This window comes from Penicillium rubens (genome assembly GCF_028828025.1).
Source record: "Penicillium rubens strain IBT 27055 chromosome Unknown utg000001l_segment0_segment0, whole genome shotgun sequence".
Taxonomy (NCBI): Eukaryota; Fungi; Ascomycota; class Eurotiomycetes; order Eurotiales; family Aspergillaceae; genus Penicillium; species Penicillium rubens.
In genome coordinates this window covers 1995582-2014979 of record NW_026890599.1, presented here as the reverse complement: position 1 = coordinate 2014979, position 19398 = coordinate 1995582, and the positions used below count along the sequence as shown (strand labels likewise).

The window sequence follows — 19398 nt, the reverse complement described above, 5'->3', positions numbered from 1 at the left end:
CAGGAAAGAACACCTCAAGCACAGCCCTACGACAGCTTAGCCTGCTCAGCACCAGCCTCACTCTTCAGCGAAGCAAGAGTGCCCTCCTTCTTCGCCTTCTCGATCTCCTTAACAATGGTATCCTTAAGTCCCTCGGGCTTGGTAAGAGAAGCCCAGCGGTTAACAGCCTTTCCATCGGCGGAGACGAGGAACTTCTCAAAGTTCCACTTGACGCGCTTCATGCCCATGATCCCAGGCTGCTGTTCCTTCAGGAAAGTCCACACAGGTGCAGCGTTATCGCCGTTCACATCCAGTTTTCCGAGCACGGGGAAGGTGACGCCGTAGTTGAGCTGGCAGAAGGACTGGATCTCATCGTCAGAGCCAGGGTCCTGGCTGCCGAACTGGTTGCATGGGAATCCGACGATGGTGAAGTCTTCGGGGTACTGGGCCTTCAGCTCCTGGTAGAGTTTCTCCAGGCCTTCAAACTGGGGCGTGAAGCCGCATTTTGAGGCTGTGTTCACGACTAGCACGACTTTGCCGTTCAGCGAAGAAAGGGGGAAGGGGGCACCCTTTTCTATTCATATGCGGGATTTCGTTAGCGGTTGGGTTCTTCGGAGCTTGTATTTGGATGTCATGAGGGGAGAAGATAAGCAGGTACACCACAGGAGCTAATACGTACTGTCGACAGGCTCAAAATCGAAGAAAGATGTAGCAGACGACATGGTTGTAATTTGACGTGGAGATGCGAAAATAGGAAAGTGTCTCTGGAGTGTTCGCGGGGAATAGAGTGACGTATGTAACCGGAGAGTTGATCGGAGGGACTTGGCAGAATGTGATACAGGGAAAATTTGCAGGGAGAACATGTCTCTCTTGTATGCTTCTGGTAAATCTGAATCGACCTCGGTTGATTCACTTTCTTACCAATTGGCCCCGGGCTGGCCACGGGGTATCCAGAGGAGCTCGACGGAAATGGAAATCGACCGAGCCGATTGATGGTTGGCTGTCTCTTGATTGGTTGACGAAATTGCTGAATAACTTTACGGAGTGGACAGAGGCAGTGCATAAAATTATTATAAATCATTGCTGACTCTAATGCAATCTAGATCTAGATTCCAAGGTCATCACTCCAGGGCTGAGCGAGTTTTGTCAGCTAAAATCTCAGCTTGGTGCAGCCGTGAATATCAGTACATGTGATATATATTTGGTCCGACGTATTATAGGACCGACCTGCATGACTATAAATCTAGATGATCAAGGCTAGCCCGACGGTATTGCTGGATGAATATAGATAGACCTAAATGTATTCGAAATATATATATTGAGTACATGACAGTCGTATAGGCATGTCCTTTCCATTCAGTCATCTCGGGACACGTAAAAACAGTAAAAGCAACCAATAGGAAATGGCGTGTCACCTGGGATCATGCTATCTGGTGGCTACGTACATGTATGTACTATGTACTTAGGTACATAGCTTCTTATCACGCCAGCTGTGTCGATGAATAACCTTGAACAACGCATTGGAGGGGAATCCACTAGGAGCCATACAAACTAAACGCGGCGCAAAGTATGTAGTTCCAGTTATAACGTTCACCCAGTAGAAATAAACAGGACTATACCCAAAAAGATATCGACCCTTGCGGCAAGGAATTACACACGGATTTGTAGGTAGAAACGTTGAAGCATTTGGAAGTCATATAGAGGCATCAAAGGTACCCCGAAGTATCGTACAGGAGAACACTAACAATCATAAAAAGTCCCGCAGGATAACCCACACATAGGGAAACGACGACACATGAAGTATATCTTAATAACTAGGTATGGCCAACAGCATTCTCTGCGGTACCAGCAGCGCCTGAGACAAAGCTTTCACCGGTACCGACGGCACTACCCGCGATGCTAGCAGCGTTGTTGGCGAGGCTGGGAATGGTCTCAACGGTATCACCAAGTGCGGCAGTTCCATCGCGCTTGAGGACACCAGCTGGGCCTCCAGCTTTGGCTTCTTGGATAATAGCGGGAACGGCGCTTCCGAGAGTGCTACCAACAAGGTCATTAACCCCACGCTTCGCGGCTGGACCAGCACCAGCAACGGGGTTGCCCGCCTTGGCTTCATGGATAATAGCGGGCACGGCACTTCCGAGAGTGCTGCCAACAAGGTCGTTGAGTTCACGCTTTGCAGCGGAGCCGGCAACTGCATTCTCGGCAGTACCGGCGGCACCCGAAACTAGGCTTTCGCCAGTACCAACAGCACTACCAGCAATGGTAACAGCGCTGTTGGCGAGGCTGGGAATGGTTTCGACGGTATCACCAAGTGCGGCAGTTCCATCGCGCTTGAGGATACCAGCAGGGGCGCCAGCTTTGGCTTCTTTCATAATGGCTGGAAGGGCGCTTCCAAGAGTGCTGCCAACAAGGTCATTGACCCCACGCTTCGCGGCTGGACCAGCACCAGCAATGGCTTTCTCCGCGGTACCAGCAGCCCCAGAGACAAGGCTTTCACCGGTACCGACAGCACTACCGGCAATGCCAACAGCGGTGTTGGCTAGGCCTGGGATGGTCTCAGCAGTTTCACCGAGGGAAGCAGTATTGTCACGCTTGAGGCCCCCAGTCAGGCCGCCAGCGGTGGAGGTGATAGGCGCAACGATCTTAGCAGCAGAACCTGTGGCACCACCGACGACGCCCTCAACGCCAGATACAGCACCATTGACATTGCCGAGGACAGGAAGAGCGGCAGAGTAGCCCAAGCCAGCAACGGCGAGTGAAACGGTGAAACCAGTGAACTTCATGGTTGCGATGTTTGTAAGGTCTCGAAGGGTTGAAAAGAGTGACTCGGTGAGTAAGAATCGAACAGGTAGGAAAAGAGTGACTGGGAGTGAATGAACGACTTGTGTATAGAAAAGAACACAAAGTTGCAGGATCTAAAGGTCGGATTATATACAATTCTCTGAGCTTGTTTTGGCAGTGCTCCGCAGGGTCATCGAGAGCCCCCTCGCATCTGGGGTGTTCAGGGGCGATGTTTTGACCGTTGTTCTTGCCCATTAAGGTCCACTAAGGTAGTTAATTATCAACCGCCGGCGCTAACGGGCTGCAATCCGTCGAGCCGCGCAGGTAGTTTCATTTCGCGGAGATTGCGCGAAAGAAGGGATGTATGTGCCCACATGGTCTTGAGTTAAGGTGTGTAATAGGTTTCAAGCGGTGTGGTGGGAGCAAGTGTCCAACTATTGGACAGGACAAAGCAGGTCAAATCATGGTCGAAGCTTGTTCTGCTTTGCGGGATATCTTCGTATAATCTGATATATAGAAGATTGCAACGTGGGAGATTCAGCATGACCTATTCGAACTTGTGGAACCAAGTCATATATTTTCCGGGAAGAATAAGAATAATACCACCCAACAATCTTCAGGCTATTCAAGTAAGGGATGTACAATATGACCTTGGAAGTGCATGGGCCGTAGGCTCAGGCAAGGGTCATTATATGCGGGGCCTCACATTTGTGTCGATCACCGCTTTCCCAGGGGTAGTGAACATGAATCTGACCAAGAGGAATCGAATTTGAAAGTAAAAGGTTCGCCGTTAGACGCCCTTGCATTCACTCTGTATGAAATCCAGGCTCTAATGAAATTGCAGCAGTTCCCTGCCCTCGGTGTTTACTGGCATGTGGAGGATCAGTCCAATTGAAAGTGGAAATCAAAGACCGTCGATTTGAATTTTTGTTTTTGGACCAGCAGACGATGTTCAGTTAGATAACCAGACCACTGTAGTGTCATTAGGGAAAATCGTGTCCCTAGGATCATCGGGAATGACCAGCTCAGCGTTCAGTCGCGGCGACGCCACTGAAGACAAAGTCAACATGAAGCAAATTGCAAACAAGCTGCTCTATTGAGGCGAATCTCTACTAAGAGAATGCAGCTAAGAGGTGCCATTTATGTATTCCGTACCATATTGGTCACTCAATGTTAGGCAGTTGGAGCGCAGCGGTCTGAACACCACCTTTCACCTCGATCCGTGTCCACTAGTATGGATAGTTATGTAAAAATATTGCAGTAACCATCTTGTCGGACGGTAGTATACCGGACTGCTTACATAGAAGGAAGCAGAGGGGTGAAAAAGTGCGTTATTCCTGAGCTCGTTTACCGACATGGATTGGAAGCTTAAGTATGGCATTGATTGGAAACATGAAAGCAGCCCTCCAATGAATTATTGGAAGAGACATACACTGTTCTAGGGATGTATGAAGCAGCCATGTGATATGGGGAATGTGCAATCAGGTGACAGTGTTCCACGCTGAAGACTAGGGTATGAATTCGGAGTGGAGGTGTATGGGATGTATGAGATGTGAGCTATGAGTCCTTCGCCTTCAGGTTAATGGTGTTTGTGTGGTTTGTGCGGTTTGTACTGTTTGTTTGTTATGGTGATGTTTTGGAATGTGCAAGGCAAACAAAGCTGATGCCTGAGGCTACAGGGTTGTCACGTCAACGGCCACCACTAGTCCCAAATAGGTAAGGCACAACATAACAGTGGCATGGCAGCTGCAAACATCATGAACTCGGACTTTGTGTTGATTTCCTTCTCCTCCGATCTCATCACCTGTACAGCTTTTTCGCATCCAGGCTTTTATTTTCTCTTTATCCTTATCATTCTATACTCATAGATCTCCCTCAGTTTGATCATGAGTGTTTAGCTCTTACATTTACCGACTATTCTCTTACCATTGGCTTCGCTATCCTCCGAGTCACACCAAAACAACACCAGGACCTGTAACGGTACCATATTGATCTGTCTTCGCTCTTTACTAGCGTTACACAATCACTCTAGGTCTAGGCGGCTGTCAACAAACAACCCGCAATATGACTACCGACTTCAACCACGGCGGGCAGATGATCGAGTACATCCAAGGTTGGTACAATGTTCTTCGACGATTTGAATGTTTTCCACCCAGCAATGAGAGCTAAGGCAAATTACCATATAGACCGCCTATACCTTGCATCTTATGATTCTGCTCCCAGCTCCAGAACCCCGTTTCCCTTCCATCTGGACGCACCCAAATCCCCAAGCAAGCGGGCACGTGCGCAGCCCGCCACTCCAAGCAAGCGCCGCTCTCCTGTGTACTTCACTATCGATGACACACTTCTGTACAATGCCTTTCACGCTGATTTCGGCCCACTCCACATTGGCCACCTGTACCGGTTTGCTGTGCTTTTCCACGAGATTCTTGGCGACCCAGCCAACAGCGACCGCCCGGTAGTCTTCTATAGCAAGACTGATGCCCGGAGTCGCGCCAATGCAGCCTGCCTTGTTGCATGCTATATGGTCATGATTCAGTCCTGGCCACCTCATTTGGCTCTAGCACCTATCGCACAGGCAGACCCTCCTTACATGCCTTTCCGCGATGCTGGATACAGCCAGGCAGATTTCATTTTGAACATTCAAGATGTCGTTTATGGAGTATGGAAGGCCAAGGAGCAGTCTCTTTGTGGACTTCGCGACTTCAATCTCGAGGAGTAAGTGCCACTGTTTCCGAGGCCCAAGATTTAATGCTGATTTGTTTCAATAGATACGAGAAATTTGAGCGAGTCGACATGGGTGACTTCAACTGGGTTACGCCGGATTTCCTTGCCTTTGCGTCTCCTCAGCACCAGCCCGTGGAACCCATTCCTGTCAACACCCCGGAGTACAATGCATTGCCCACAACAATCTCGGAAATCTCTTCCTCGAAGCTTCCTATGCCATTCAAGAATGTTCTCGCCCATTTCCACCAGCGCAACGTCGGTCTCGTTGTACGACTCAACTCGGAGCTCTACTGCCCATCTTACTTCACCGCAATGGGAATCGCTCATATTGACATGATCTTCGAGGATGGCACCTGCCCTCCCCTGCAGCTTGTCAGACGGTTTATCAAAATGGCCCATGAGATGATCACCATCAAGAAGAAGGGTATCGCAGTCCATTGCAAGGCAGGCCTCGGCCGTACAGGCTGCTTGATTGGCGCTTACCTGATCTACAAGTATGGATTCACCGCCAATGAAGTGATTGCCTTCATGAGATTCATGCGACCCGGTATGGTCGTTGGACCTCAGCAGCACTGGCTACACCTCAACCAGGGTGCATTCCGTGAATGGTGGTTTGAGGATAGCATGCGCGAGAAGCTGGCACAGTCCACACCCGTCACTCCGCGAGTGTCAACCAAGAAACGCACCAGCAACGGAGTGGTCTCCACACCACCAAATAATAGCCACTCCAAACGCGCAGCCCTCGGAGAGATTGATCACAATGAAGCTGCAGCTTACCCAGACCAAGATCTTCCTGCGCCAACCCCTGGTCAGCCTCGCAAATCCCACCGAAAGGACTCACGCCACCACCCTTATTCCCGAACTGCATCTGGGTCCCTTGCTGTTGAAAACGAGCAGCGCAGCCACCGCAGTCACAGGAAGAGCAACGAGAGCAGTGAGAGCGAAGAAGAAATCCAGCTGCGCCGATTAGCCCAGCGGTCATCTAGGTCTCCTGTTGCCTCACCCACATCACGGTCTATCAGTTACTCTGCCACTGTCACAGCCAGCTACACCCTCACAGAAGACAACCACAAGGATCAAGAGAACTGGGTTGACCACTCAGCACCCAAGACTCCAGTGAGCCGCAAGAGCGGCGCTGCCCCTATCTCAGTCAGCAAGGTTCGCTCCAGTCCTCGCCGGCCCACGGAAAACACCCGCAGCGAGTCTCGTGGTGTTCGCAAGCCTAGTGGCCGCATTGGCAGCAATACTATCAGCCCCGCACGGGCCATCAAGACCATCCACTAGATGTTCTGCTCTCTTCTTTCGCCCCTCGAAACTCTCCAAGTTTCCTCGGAGCGCTTCTTGTTCCATTCTTCTCGTCCTACCGGGACAACACTTCTGCATACCCCTTTTCCCTGATGCATCTGGATGCTTTTTAATGTTTGAGTTTGCAAATCTCGGTCTTTTGCTGTTTTCTGGAGCGAATACTGGTTATTGGGCATGTTATGCACGGCGTTTGGTTCTGTTGTTCATTGACGACTCGTCATGCCTTGCAATTGGGCACCGATTCACTTCGTGCCTCATATTGTTCTGTCTGCGGGCTTCGTTCCTGTATGTGTCAATTCTACGTCTATATGACAATGCTGTTCATGGGCTTGCTCAATATTTCCATTTCTCCGTAACCCCTCCAATCCGTATCCTTTGATCTGGGTGGTCAGTATTATTGGACCTCATCACCTGAGGTGGACTATACTCCGTTTCCCGGCCTTACTTCTACGACGTACCATATAACATAACTTCCACAGGAAGCTCTACATCGCGTAAATCTGGCATAGAGAATAGTATGAATATTCCACATCCCTCGTATGCTCACTATTTCATGTTTGAATAGCGAGACAATAACCCGCCCCCCCACTCAATTCCTCAATTGGGAGCCAGAAACTATACGCAGTGTTAGCACTCGTTCCATTCCACAATAAAAGGCCAAACCTCACCTCTTGAGCCTCTTGCTCCTCAACAGCCGAGCTATCCACCTCACTCTTGCCAATGAGCCCAAGCTTTCCCTTCCTTACAAACCACCACAGCTCCCTCCGATCCCCACCCAGCTCCTCCCGCAACATCTTGCCCTTCAACTGACGCACAAAGTCATTGTACACCGCCGGTTCCTCATAGTCCACCAGTTCTTCACGCATAGTACCAAGCCCCTCGATAACACGGTCGTAATTTGAATGACCGAGGCTGTGTGTGATCTGGCTCTCGATGATTTTAGCCATCTGCTGCACAGCGTCGTGGATTGCGTCGATGTTTTCCGCGCGGGAAAGTGTTTGCTTGAACTCTGGGATTGCATTCTCGGTGGAAATCTTCGTTCGCTTGGGTTCGAGGCTGAGCAGGGCGTCCACGTCCAAACCTGAGAGAGGTTTCTCTGTTTCACGTTGGCGTTTACGGCCTTTTGTCTTCGGTGGAACTATAAGACAAAATGCGTGGGTGAGTAGGGTATCTTCCGGATGTAGTATGGAAATCGAGGTTACCTTTCTTGACATCTGCTATGGACATCAATTTCTCAAGATGGGATTTGGAGTTCTTGACCATGTCTTCTGAGGGGTGTGCGAATTCAGTGAGCCGCTCTGAGGGGTCGAGGACAGGGTCATTGGGATGCACAGCACGATATCGAACTGCTGATTCGATGCGGTGCAATAACGGTGAGAATGACTCGTCGATTGGGAGATCGTCAGTGGCTTGCCTGGCTCTTTTGATTAACTGATAAAGTCGATAATCAAGTAGACTATACTTACCCTTCGTCGTTTGTGGTGACAAAATCCATGCTGTCCACGTAGTTACTCATCGCATCTTTCAACGCCACGCTTGGGAGGTTTCGATGTTCAGTCACCACCTTGCCAGAGACAGTGATAATCTTATCCAAAGGTGGGAACCGATACGACCGCACGTCTTCTGCAAATGGAAGCTGTACTTCAATCAAGCACTCATAGTCTGCCTCGATAGATGGAGCTAGCAACACAAGCATCGGTGGTTTGGATTCTTTGGTCACCAAGCGGGCAACCGCATAGGACTCCAATTCGTAGAGTGCATGAATGAGAGAAGACAACGCAAGAGACGCATAGTCATTTGCACGCTGAGGGATGATGATATTCGTGTTTGACATATGCATGTACCGGTCATACTAAGTCACGGATTAGCTGTTATAGCACTTAATATTGGCATAAAGACACACCTGATCCTTCTGAACGAACCCGATCAGCCCCATACCAGCAAATGTTTGTAGATTTGCAACATTCTCATCGGTTTGCTCGATAGGAACCGCGGTACGTCCGTACTCGTACCCCTTGGCGAGGTCATCGCGTTCAACGTCGATCTTACCACCTGGTGCGGACTCATCTGTGATCTGATACGTCCGTGATGTTCGCACTGAGGCGAGAGCATCGCCTTCAGCATCGCCTTTAACCGGTGCTTGACTTCCAGGTTCGGTGCCGGAGCGTGGTACGAACGAGCTCGCTGAGATTGGTTTGGCGACGTAGGTTCGGAAGTATCGCTCCACGGGTATAGTCATAGCCGTGTCATACTCCTCGGGATTGCCGAGCGTGAGGTTTCCCTTGAAAGATGGCATGCTCTTGGTCACTTTGATACGGGGAATATCCAATTCCGAAACGGCTTGCTCCAGCGTTCCATAAGCACCTTCGCAGTCCTCAGCCAGGCTTCGGAGAAGAGTCTCGTTTTCAGCCTGCAGAGCGCTTTGTCAACATGAATAACAGAATAGATTGGAGATGGCTTAGAACCTTTCGACTGTCTTTGTCTTCTTCCTTTACACCATACTCAGCGTCATCAAAATCGGCTCCACTGCATAGTATTAGCATGAATGTGAAGTCATGTCGGCAAGAAACATACATGACCACCAACTCAATGTTAACCTCTTTCATCTTTTCAATGATGCCTTCGATATTATCATCGCTCATCACGCCGGTACCATTGGTCACCAAGATGATCTTGCGCTTGTATTTGTTTTTCTTCGTGTAGTCAATGATCATCTGCATGGCAATGACAATAGAAGAGATGGCTTATATAAAGTCAGAATAAGCAGCTTGACAAGACTTCAACAGTCACATACCATCGCCTCTGTTAGTGTTGCTGGGCTTGATCGTTTCTCGCAGTTTCCGGATATCAGGCATGAGGACTCTGAAAGACAATTTAGTCAGGCGACTCGGCATAAAGCTGTCGATTAATTAAGCCACACATACTGGCCAAGACCGAAGAGAATAGAAATATTAGAAAAGCTCTCTTCTTCCAAGTCGTTGATAGTTCCTGTTCCAAACATGAGACAAGGGTCCCAATGGGTGCTGACTGGTAGCCGACCACTCACCATCAGTCCTGAGTCCAACTACGCCAACCGTAGCCGTCTTTCGACCAGTAGCCACCTGGAATTGTCAGTTCTCTGGCGTTGAACAAGGTCAAGTCACATACCGTGGCAGTGATCCTATCCCAGACATACTGCATGGCCCATTCGAGATCTGTCATAGGACGGCCATGGTGGCGCTCGCCCATAGACCGTCCCATGTCTACAATGTAAACTGTAGCCTCTTTCTCCGCCATAATGATGATGATGTTGGGAAAATGGCAAGACAAAGTTGCTTTGGGGCTCAAGACAACAGGCAGACGCGTGATATTTCCACTTGCGGTTTAGACCGAAACACGAAGGCACATGACATCACACGCCGTCTTTGTTGGTGTTTGGTGGTCTGTGCGTCGTTAGAAGCCAGCTCCCTCTATTTGGAAGTGGAAATAAGGCTTTCATTAAGAATTGGATCGTAGCGATAACTGCCACTTCTTCCCCTCGATGCAACTTCACATCGACTTTATCGCCAACTCAACTCTCCTTAGGTCATAACATATCCGAAATCATGGATCCTCGCCCCTACCACGTTTTGAGGTTTGTTCGTTGGTGCAGAATCATGGCTTGTGAGCTAATAAATGAGATAGCTACGGCACCCTTTTAGGGACACAGTTCTACCAGGTGAGACCAATCTGAACTGGGCGGATATAGAATCGCCCTCTCTAAAAAGTGTTGTCTAACATATTTAAAGTCCTTTGTCGGAGGCTTCGTTTCTTTCCGTGCCCTTCCGCGGCCCCAATTTGCTAGTCTGCAGACCGCCATCTTTCCCATCTACTTCTCACTGCAAAGTGCGCTGCCTGTAGTGGTCGCCTTGACCGCTTCCCACGGCGGACAGGCCTTGGGTCTGTCTGGTCTCACTGCACCTGAGAACCGCCTTAACACCCTCTTGCCTTTGGCAACCGTGACAGTAACCGGGTTGGTGAACATGTTCGTGTTACGTCCCATCACCACCAATGTGATGCGCAAGCGCAAGCATCAAGGTACGTTAGCTGCTGGCACTATGTTTCGTGTAAAAGAGTCAATTGAATTTTCTAACCTTCGCAGAAACCCGTGATGGAAAGAGGAGCTACGACCCGGCGCCTCACTCCAAGGAGATGCTGGCCCTGAACAAAAAGTTCGGCCGTGTGCATGGCATCTCAAGCTTGGTCAACTTGGTCAGTCTGGTTGCTACGATCTGGTACGGTGCCGTGCTAAGCAAGAGACTTGAGTAATTTGACAACAGCAATCAATCGCGATAATCAATAGGAGGTTCGATGCATATAACCCTTGTGCACATTTCGTTCATGGGCCCCTCTTGTCTAGTTACTGTATAAATGGAAATATATGATCCATTTGACCATTTAATGGTCAACTGAAGAACTAGTTAAACCTGCCCAAGTGAACCCGTGTGGTTACCCAACAGTATCCGGGGAAATACTGGCCAACCAAAAACCGCCGTTTTCACGGGGATAAAACGTTTTTCGTCACACATCCAGCAATTGATTGATTTACAAATGCGGGACTAGCCTGATGTAGCGCATTTTCCATTGATGATTTATGCATAACATATTAGATATAGTGTTTGCACTGTATGCATTTATATATGCTGAGGGTTATTTGGGATTAGCTGCTTCGTCGCCTATAAGCACTACCTGGTACTTTGTACAGCGAGGGGGAAATGGTCACCAGATTAATCAATGGTTGCGATGGCCCCGGGGACAGACTAGGGTTGTACCGCACTGTTGAGTCCCTCATAGTGCGCCTTGGGCCATAAGTACATAAGTACATAAGTACATGTAGCTCTGGGCCTTTCCGATCACTTGTCTCACCCTAACACGTGATTAGGCCTCAAACCAAAAGCTCGAGTTCAGAACACTACGGAGTACAGCTAGAATACCGGGGACATATGCATCCCTAATGTTGTACAACCGGCATAGCTATGCACATAATAACTTGCATACCAGACCGCATAGATGCGTTACGGATCACAATTTCTCAAGTCCCGGAAATATTGAAACTTGGGTTGGAGCGACTATCATTACGGTGAGTGGACTGATTTCCGGAGTGTTTTCTTCGCTTCCGCTGTCCAGTGGCGAACAACCAAGCTGTCGGGACCGAGTGGTGTCAATTATTTGTGACTAGCGAATTGAACAAATTTCTGTTATATGGATACGAGGGCAAAAGTACGTACAAGCACTTACGTTGCTCGCCCCACTCCCTAATGTGGTCGCGGACTTGGTTTGGGTAGTTCGACTTTGCAGTTTCAATCCAAGATATCCAACACGACCTTGGGATATTATATACAGCATATAGTTAAGCTATTGCTAGATTCTTGGTACATACGGAGTCGGTATTGTCCAAATCCAATGGGAGCGTGGCTGGCGCGAATTACAGCTGTGGACCTCAACCCGATGCACTGCACCTCTGATTGGCCATGCACCAGTCCCTTTTCGGTCCTGCGGATCATCGCACAGCAGTGGGCTAATCAGCTTAGAGCGATCAATACGCTAGCTGTTCTCGAACCACTTAGAACATCCAACTAACGCCCATCGAAAGCCGTTACACGGGATATGTACTCCAGAAACTAAGGAAAAGGTACGCTGGGGCAGCCTTCTTTACTCGAAGGAGTACAACTACGGAGCACAACATACTTATCCGGCTGACGGCGTGGATGATCGTTGGATACAACGTGGTAACCCTAGACCCGACAATCTGGGACGCTAACAGCTGCTTTGAAGACAGAGGGGTCATAAGGGGGTCATCGGACTGCAGTCGGTGTGCTTGCAGTCTTCACTTTTCACTTTTTCTCTCTTTCACCGTCTACAACGCGCTTTTCTGCGTTCTTGTGCTGTCTTGTAGATCGGAATCGAATATGGATCAGGATACGCACCACGACCCGGTCGAGCCCGAGGTTAGTATTTCATGAAATCTCTCTTTTTGTTGTTTTTTTTTTTTTTTGTTGTTTTTTTTCTTCTTGCGCGTCATTCCCTCTGCTTATCTAACTAACATCATCAGTCCGACATTGACGGGTCCTCATTATACTCTGACTCGTAAGACCAGTGACCAGTGGCGATGTGTATATCCTACTAATGATAATAGACTCGACAACGCCAGTTACACCACAAGTGTGACCTCGAGTGTGCTAGACTATCAGTATGTTAAGGTTCCCGAATCCTCTGTCCAAATGGTTGCTAATAATCGCAGATATGAAGTGTGTTACATCGCGACTTGATCACGAACTGTGCTGATCAGATATAGAACGGTCGCAGGTATCATTCATACCGCGAAGGAGAATATCTTCTGGTACATGACCCTGATAACGCCTAGTGCCTCTCTCAAACTAATATTCAAACAGCCAAATGACGAACGGGAGCAAGATCGCCTTGATCTGGTTAGTCTCCACTTGTTGAATCCGACCACACAAAATTTTAATAAGCAATAGAGCCACCACATTTACTTAATGCTCCTCAAAGGAGAACTGCTCAAAGCACCAGTCAAAGATCCGAAGCGAGTGTTAGATCTCGGCACAGGAACAGGCTTATGGGCGATCGAGTATGCAGAGTACGTTGATTTCCAAGATATCCATTCAAATCCGCCCCTGACGAGCAATATAGTACAAACCCAAACTCACAGGTGATTGGTACGGGCATCTGTCTACAGCCCGATCAAAACGTTGGCTAATGGAAATAGGAATTGACCTAAGCGCTATTCAGCCATCATGGTACGCTCCACTGCTACTATATTGGCCCCTTATATGATATTGATATATGTCCAGGGTGCCTCCAAACTGCCGCTTCGAGATTGACGACTTTGAACAACCATGGTCATACAGCAAACCATTTGACTATATCCATGGGCGCGAATTGGAAGGTTCCATCCGTGACCATGACCTTCTCTTCAGACAAGCACTCGACAACCTGAATCCCAATGGATGGCTTGAAATGGCGAGCTTCGACGTCAACACTTATTCAGACGATGGAACTCACCTCAAGGCAACCAATCTTATGATTTCCATCAAGCACATGCACGAATCATCGCGCATGTTCGGCAAGGACATGACATCTTCACCATCCTGGAAAGAGCGGATGGTGAAGGTCGGGTTCGTGAATGTCAAAGAAGATGTTTACAAGGTATGTTCCGCCATCCTTGGTAAAGATGGAGCACCATGCTTATTAGTCAATAGCTGCCCCAAAGTCCATGGCCCAAAGACCCCAAGCTCAAGGAGCTTGGTCGGTACCATCAGCTTAATATGCTTGAAGCTATGCCTATTTACACATACGCGCTGTTTTCAAGAGTGCTTGGGTGGACACGTTCCGAGATTGAAGGGCTGTTGACAGGAATTCGAATGGAGCTGCGGGATACGTCATATCACTTGTACACGAACTTGCGGGTGGTTTACGGTCAGAAACCGGGAGGACCTGTGGCTGCCTAATCTGTATGAACTAGAAAATTTATGTCCCAGACGTTCCATGGATCTGAATTTACAGTTAAGCGTGTCACGGAGCTTTAGTTAACTAGTTACTTAGATGTAATTAATGCGCATTAGGATATTATGAATTATGAGTTATCAAGAGGGGATGTATGTATATCTTGGAGGAAACAGCCAAATCCTCAACATCCCAGGAAGTCCGCCAGCAAAATGTGACCGAAAGAAGGGTAACGCCATGTTGGAAGATAATCCCCGCCAATGTTCCGCAAAGCAAACGCCATTATTTTGAAAATTTTTCGTCGGTATCATGGATGCATGTGGAAAGCACTCGGGGTCGGGATGATAGGAAGATCGCACATTTTGCATGGCGATGATCGGCGAAGTATTAGGACTGGCGGTCCCTAGGTTGAACACAAGTTCCACTATTTTGCCGCCTTGGCAAAAATGCTGAGACTTGTATGTTCCAAGGTTTCTTCGAAACAGCATTAGATAATAAGTTCGAGCATGATGTATGTGGGAGGACCTCACCATTGTCAAGCTATCTTTGCCCAGAATAACGGCCGGGTGGGAAGGTGTACTCGTCATCCCAGTCCTCTTTGGCCGCCATGAGAGGTCCCCACTCCTTTTTGATCTCCTTCCATTGTTTCTTCAAGCGCTGGAGAGGTGAAGGATGTGACTTTTCCTGGGTGGCGTTGAGATCCTCGGAAGATTGTGACTTGCTTATTTTAGGCGTAGAATCTCGTGTATCAATATTTTCGGACATATTGCCTTGATAAACTTTGAAATTATCGATCTCTACTTCGAGTTGTATTTGGGCGATTTCGCAGACTTTATATCTACCTAGATAAGAATGACATCCATGTCAAGTAGAAAATTATGAACCGAGTCTCACCCGACCGACTACCGAGATATCACCGCCGAGATATCTCCTTGTGCCTACCCTGAGGCATTTGTTTGATCTTTTCCCCATTTGAGTTTTGAAAGCTTCAAATCTTCAAATTGTTTTTAGAATTTTTGGCTATCAAACTACACATATCTCGTCATGTGACTGGAGATGACCAATGAGGACGGCAATATGCACCATTGGAGAAAGCGGATAGGAATGGAGGAGGGAAGTACCTCGTAGGGGAGAGAGAGAGGTGCGACGGGAGAAGGAGACAGTTACAATGTACCTATGAAGCGGGCTAGGTATAGTGGATCCTGTCGCCGACAGGTGTCCGCCGAATTAGAACGTAGTTTATACAGAAGACTCTGGTAATGTCTCGGAACGGCAGTCGTATATTCCAAGTGATCATCTCTTGAGCGGAAACGTTCTTATCGTGAACGGCAGAAGTCTGCTGTAGGATTAGAGTGGTCTATGAAAAAGTTCTGACCCACGGCGCGGTGATTTATTTAATATATAGCTTAGAAAAATTGAAGTGATGGTAGAGAAGACATAGTCGAAAAAGGAAGCATAGAGTTTACCCTATATAGCCCTCTATTCTTTCCAGAATTTGGGCATAGTTGGCTCAAGCTCTTAAACATATGGATAGTGCTTTCTGGGTTAGCTCCATAGCCGTATGATAGTTATCCATCGGTCGTTGAAATCCTCGTCCCTTACTCTTCGATGTTAGAGTACTATTGAGCAATAAAAAGCGATACCGCTTGTCCCGACCATCTCTATAGCCATGCCGCCAATCAGAGCCCCTTGACCGGCCCGCGGGCGATTGACCGCGGACTTCGCCGCGGTTTAAGTCAACATTCTGACAGACCATATAATCTAAAAAACTGTCCTTAGTTGTGAAGTATTTAAGATTCTCTAGGCTAGCAGACAAGAGGCAAATAAAGAAGTCCGATTTCACTCAGTGACAATAAATCCGCTCGGAAATATGAAAAGTGAACCTGTAGTGATCATTGGGTAAGTGGAAGCCAAAACGCGACTGTTTCGGAGTGTTGATGCTGACATTCCTAAGGGCCGGCGTGATCGGGCTAAATGTAGCCCTCGTTCTTGCTGAAAAGGGCTATGGCCGATACACGACCATAATTGCAGAACATCTTCCAGGAGATACTTCGATAAATTACACTTCACCATGGTTTGTTGGAACTCCTACCGCTAGTTCACATTCACAAGAGATTAACCTGAGCGTTCAGGGCTGGTGCCAATTTTTCCGCTATTTCTGCAAGTGACCCGAATGCGTTGAGATGGGACAAGCTTGGGTATATGCATCTTCTCGATCTTGCAGCCAAGGATGGCCAGAATGCGTATGTGAAGGAAACACCTTCGGTGGAGTATTGGGACGAGCTACCATCCCGTGAAAAGATCGACTCTATGGCCGCGTATCTTAAAGATGTGAGTTATGAATGGCTTCTTTGCTTATCCCAGATATGCTTATCGACATTGCCATTGGACAGTTCAAGAAGATTGCCACACAAGACTTGCCAGCGGGTGTTGCATTTGGCGTAAAGTTCACGACAATAACTCTCAACGCACCAATGCACCTTCGGTATTTGTTCAAGAAGCTTACCGAAGAATACGGAGTGCAAGTCATTCGCAAAAAGTTGCCCCAACTCTCATCCGGCTATCTCAGCAAGGACACGAAGGTGGTATTTAACTGCACCGGTAATGCAGCAAAAGAGTTACCGGGAGTCCAAGACTCAAAGTGCTTTCCCACCAGAGGTCAGATTCTACTTGCAAGAGCACCTCATGTTCAACATAACATCATGAGACATGGTAAGGACTATGAAACCTACGTTATTCCTCGACCATACTCGAATGGAAACGTGATTCTTGGTGGCTTCATGCAAAAGAATGTTGGGTAAGTAGGCTCCTCCCCGCCCTTTGCCAAACAACATCCGTCCATTGTTGTTTTCTCTTAGGTGTTCCATGTGACAGTACCTGAACTATATCGACAGTACACCGGATACCTTCGGAGAAGAGACAGAGTCAATTTTGGCACGAACGACGGCTTTGCTTCCAGTTCTAAACTCAGATGAGACTGAGATTCTTGGTGCATTTGCTGGGTTGCGCCCATCTCGCAAGGGCGGCGCTCGTGTTGCCAGGGAGAGCGTGAAAGTAGGTGACGCGGGACGCTGGGGGGTTGTTGTCCATAACTATGGCGCTGGTGGGACCGGCTACCAGGCTGGATACGGAATGGCGGTTGAGGCAGTCAACACTGTGATTGAGGAGATAACCGCACTTGAAGTTCAGTCCCATCTTTAGATGTTATTCCCACTGCCACTTCGGATGTCTTTTTGCGGTGTAGTCTTTACCATAGATTTCATTGACCAGACGGGATGACTGGATTGAGACGAGACAAGATGCAAATTGGAACCTTGATATAAGATATAGAACTGAGATTTTGATTCGTTATTCGTTTATTCGTGTGGGATCGTCATAAGCTACAGAACAATCATATCGCTCCTTATCCAACCTTCGCAAGTGATGTAGTGATGCAATCACGGTAACTCTGCCATGCTATTCATTCCATTTGCCTCGTGGCTTAGGGGAGGACTTTCATCGGCATGGGAGTATGTTTCATTATCATCACGATCACCGTCATAATGTGTCACCACGATTTTCGGGATAGGTCGCTCAGTTTTCGCAGGGGATATACATGGAAGTTCGAAGACCGATATGACACTCGTCTCGCACGGAAGTTCTGAAATCGGGGGAAGAACCGTCGAAACCTCAGACGGAGAGAAAAAACCTTCATTCTTGCCCAAAGTTGTTTGTAGTGAGCCAAGGTGACTAAGAATCGCCTTGACTTTGCTATGAGAAAGAAGCATGTGGGATTGCTTTTTCAGGGCAACTTCATAGTCACGACGCTTCCAGCTGCTGCGGTATTGGGGGCTGGTTTGTTTAAACTGCTTCACAAACGCGGCCAAGTCATTTGCGGCATTTTCGGCATCGGTGATGGTCGAGTTGACCCACTCAAGCTCGATCTCACCCAGGGCCGTTCTTTTGTCATCCCGCAACTGTCTTGCCTGTTTCACCGTGGAATTGACGGGTACAGTTGCTTCGTGAAACACTCTGATCTGCTCCTCCGGAGAAAGTGAAGGTCCGATGACCGAGGTAGGTTTGATTGATGCCGCTTGTGTGGAGGGTGATATGGTCTTTGGGTTTGGCGATGAGGCTGTTGATTGCGAATTGAATTCCCGGGAGTAGAATCGGGATTGCGGGGGTGTTTGCTCTTCGGTTTGTTCATCGCGCGCTGGAACATATGGTATCGTGTCTTCAAGACGAGCTACCCGGTGTAACTGATCTGCTGATTGGTTCCATTTCGACACCGATCGATATAGCATCAATTTAACTGACTGATGACACCGATCTTTCGAATCATTTAATGTGCCTGCCGACTTGTGCCATATTTCCATTGTAGATTGATGGTAGCGATCTTTTGAATTATCCCACATGGCCGTTGAACGACCGACGAGGTCCCTTGTCGATCGCTGCAGTTTCCCCTTCAACTGGCCTTTTGGCCGATGTGCGAACTCGGTGGGTACCATTTTCGGACAAAATCGACTTTTAGTGCTTGGAAAGGATAATTTGTCTTGGATGTCTTGGATGTCTCGGAGAAAGGTGAAATCCTAAAAGACTGGAGTCAAATGAGAAAAGTGGAAGAAATCCAAGGTAAATAAGTCTCCCATATTAAGTCAGCCCTAGGCTAAACGGGGATATGGATTTTCTCCCAACCAATCATTTTGAAGCATGTTGGTTGCCAGCAAAACATGGCGATGCTCGAAGGCTGTGTGCTGATAGGCAACATAGTTCGCACGGGATGGTAGATCGACGATCACCATTGGTCAACTTTTTGGGCATTACTAAATTTGGCTGTGGATGGTGGGGGCCAAACTGCCTGGAGACTTGTGCTGCCCAATTGGCGTGGACTTCAAAAAGTTCAAATTTCGAAGGATATTGTCAATACGAGGTTGTCCTCCGATCTTTGTGAGGTATAGCCCCCTACTTAGGAATCCATGCTCAGAGCTCAGATTGACTACCCCGTACCACGGCATGGAAGGTTTCAGGGGAAGAAACACTCTCCCCTGAGACCTTGGAGCTTGGAGGGTCATCACGTGCTGTCACGTGCTGTCACATGAGATCTCGGCAATTAATGTCGTCATTTTGAGATTTCCCCGGATTATT

The 19398-nt window shown here is 48.2% G+C and overlaps 9 protein-coding genes across 9 annotated transcripts; 4 read left to right on the top strand and 5 right to left on the bottom strand.

Moving 5' to 3' along the window:
• Positions 1-26: 26 nt before the first annotated feature.
• Positions 27-701, bottom strand: N7525_000804 (glutathione peroxidase; the record flags this gene model as incomplete). Its single annotated transcript, XM_002561976.1, has 2 exons — positions 27-553; positions 659-701. The coding sequence occupies 2 exons, from the start codon at positions 699-701 to the stop codon at positions 27-29; spliced, it is 570 nt and encodes a 189-aa protein (XP_002562022.1).
• A 1092-nt stretch (positions 702-1793) lies between these two features.
• On the bottom strand, positions 1794-2762 carry N7525_000803 (uncharacterized protein; the record flags this gene model as incomplete). Its single annotated transcript, XM_002561977.1, has 1 exon — positions 1794-2762. The coding sequence occupies one exon, from the start codon at positions 2760-2762 to the stop codon at positions 1794-1796; it is 969 nt and encodes a 322-aa protein (XP_002562023.1).
• Positions 2763-4824: 2062 nt separating this feature from the next.
• On the top strand, positions 4825-6771 carry cdcA (phosphoprotein phosphatase CDC14; the record flags this gene model as incomplete). The annotated part of the gene is made up of 3 exons (XM_002561979.1): positions 4825-4873; positions 4947-5478; positions 5532-6771. 3 exons carry the CDS (start codon positions 4825-4827, stop codon positions 6769-6771), a joined length of 1821 nt encoding a protein of 606 aa, XP_002562025.1.
• Positions 6772-7389: 618 nt separating this feature from the next.
• On the bottom strand, positions 7390-10068 carry N7525_000801 (ATP-dependent DNA helicase 2 subunit KU80; the record flags this gene model as incomplete). Its single annotated transcript, XM_061211679.1, has 11 exons — positions 7390-7407; positions 7461-7930; positions 7995-8206; positions 8259-8644; positions 8696-9202; positions 9258-9318; positions 9367-9535; positions 9587-9654; positions 9717-9780; positions 9839-9893; positions 9940-10068. The coding sequence occupies 11 exons, from the start codon at positions 10066-10068 to the stop codon at positions 7390-7392; spliced, it is 2139 nt and encodes a 712-aa protein (XP_061070905.1).
• Positions 10069-10376: 308 nt separating this feature from the next.
• Positions 10377-11079, top strand: N7525_000800 (DUF4149 domain-containing protein; the record flags this gene model as incomplete). Its single annotated transcript, XM_002561981.1, has 4 exons — positions 10377-10405; positions 10456-10489; positions 10560-10848; positions 10913-11079. 4 exons carry the CDS (start codon positions 10377-10379, stop codon positions 11077-11079), a joined length of 519 nt encoding a protein of 172 aa, XP_002562027.1.
• A 1640-nt stretch (positions 11080-12719) lies between these two features.
• N7525_000799 (class I SAM-dependent methyltransferase) lies at positions 12720-14279 on the top strand (the record flags this gene model as incomplete). The annotated part of the gene is made up of 9 exons (XM_061211678.1): positions 12720-12758; positions 12863-12897; positions 12947-13000; positions 13106-13238; positions 13290-13408; positions 13462-13487; positions 13538-13568; positions 13623-13977; positions 14031-14279. 9 exons carry the CDS (start codon positions 12720-12722, stop codon positions 14277-14279), a joined length of 1041 nt encoding a protein of 346 aa, XP_061070904.1.
• Positions 14280-14814: 535 nt separating this feature from the next.
• Positions 14815-15039, bottom strand: N7525_000798 (uncharacterized protein; the record flags this gene model as incomplete). Its single annotated transcript, XM_061211677.1, has 1 exon — positions 14815-15039. The coding sequence occupies one exon, from the start codon at positions 15037-15039 to the stop codon at positions 14815-14817; it is 225 nt and encodes a 74-aa protein (XP_061070903.1).
• Positions 15040-16144: 1105 nt separating this feature from the next.
• Positions 16145-17475, top strand: N7525_000797 (FAD-dependent oxidoreductase; the record flags this gene model as incomplete). Its single annotated transcript, XM_002561984.1, has 5 exons — positions 16145-16173; positions 16229-16348; positions 16407-16605; positions 16668-17071; positions 17169-17475. The coding sequence occupies 5 exons, from the start codon at positions 16145-16147 to the stop codon at positions 17473-17475; spliced, it is 1059 nt and encodes a 352-aa protein (XP_002562030.1).
• Positions 17476-17711: 236 nt separating this feature from the next.
• Positions 17712-18761, bottom strand: N7525_000796 (uncharacterized protein; the record flags this gene model as incomplete). Its single annotated transcript, XM_002561985.1, has 1 exon — positions 17712-18761. The coding sequence occupies one exon, from the start codon at positions 18759-18761 to the stop codon at positions 17712-17714; it is 1050 nt and encodes a 349-aa protein (XP_002562031.1).
• Between the last annotated feature and the right edge of the window lie 637 nt (positions 18762-19398).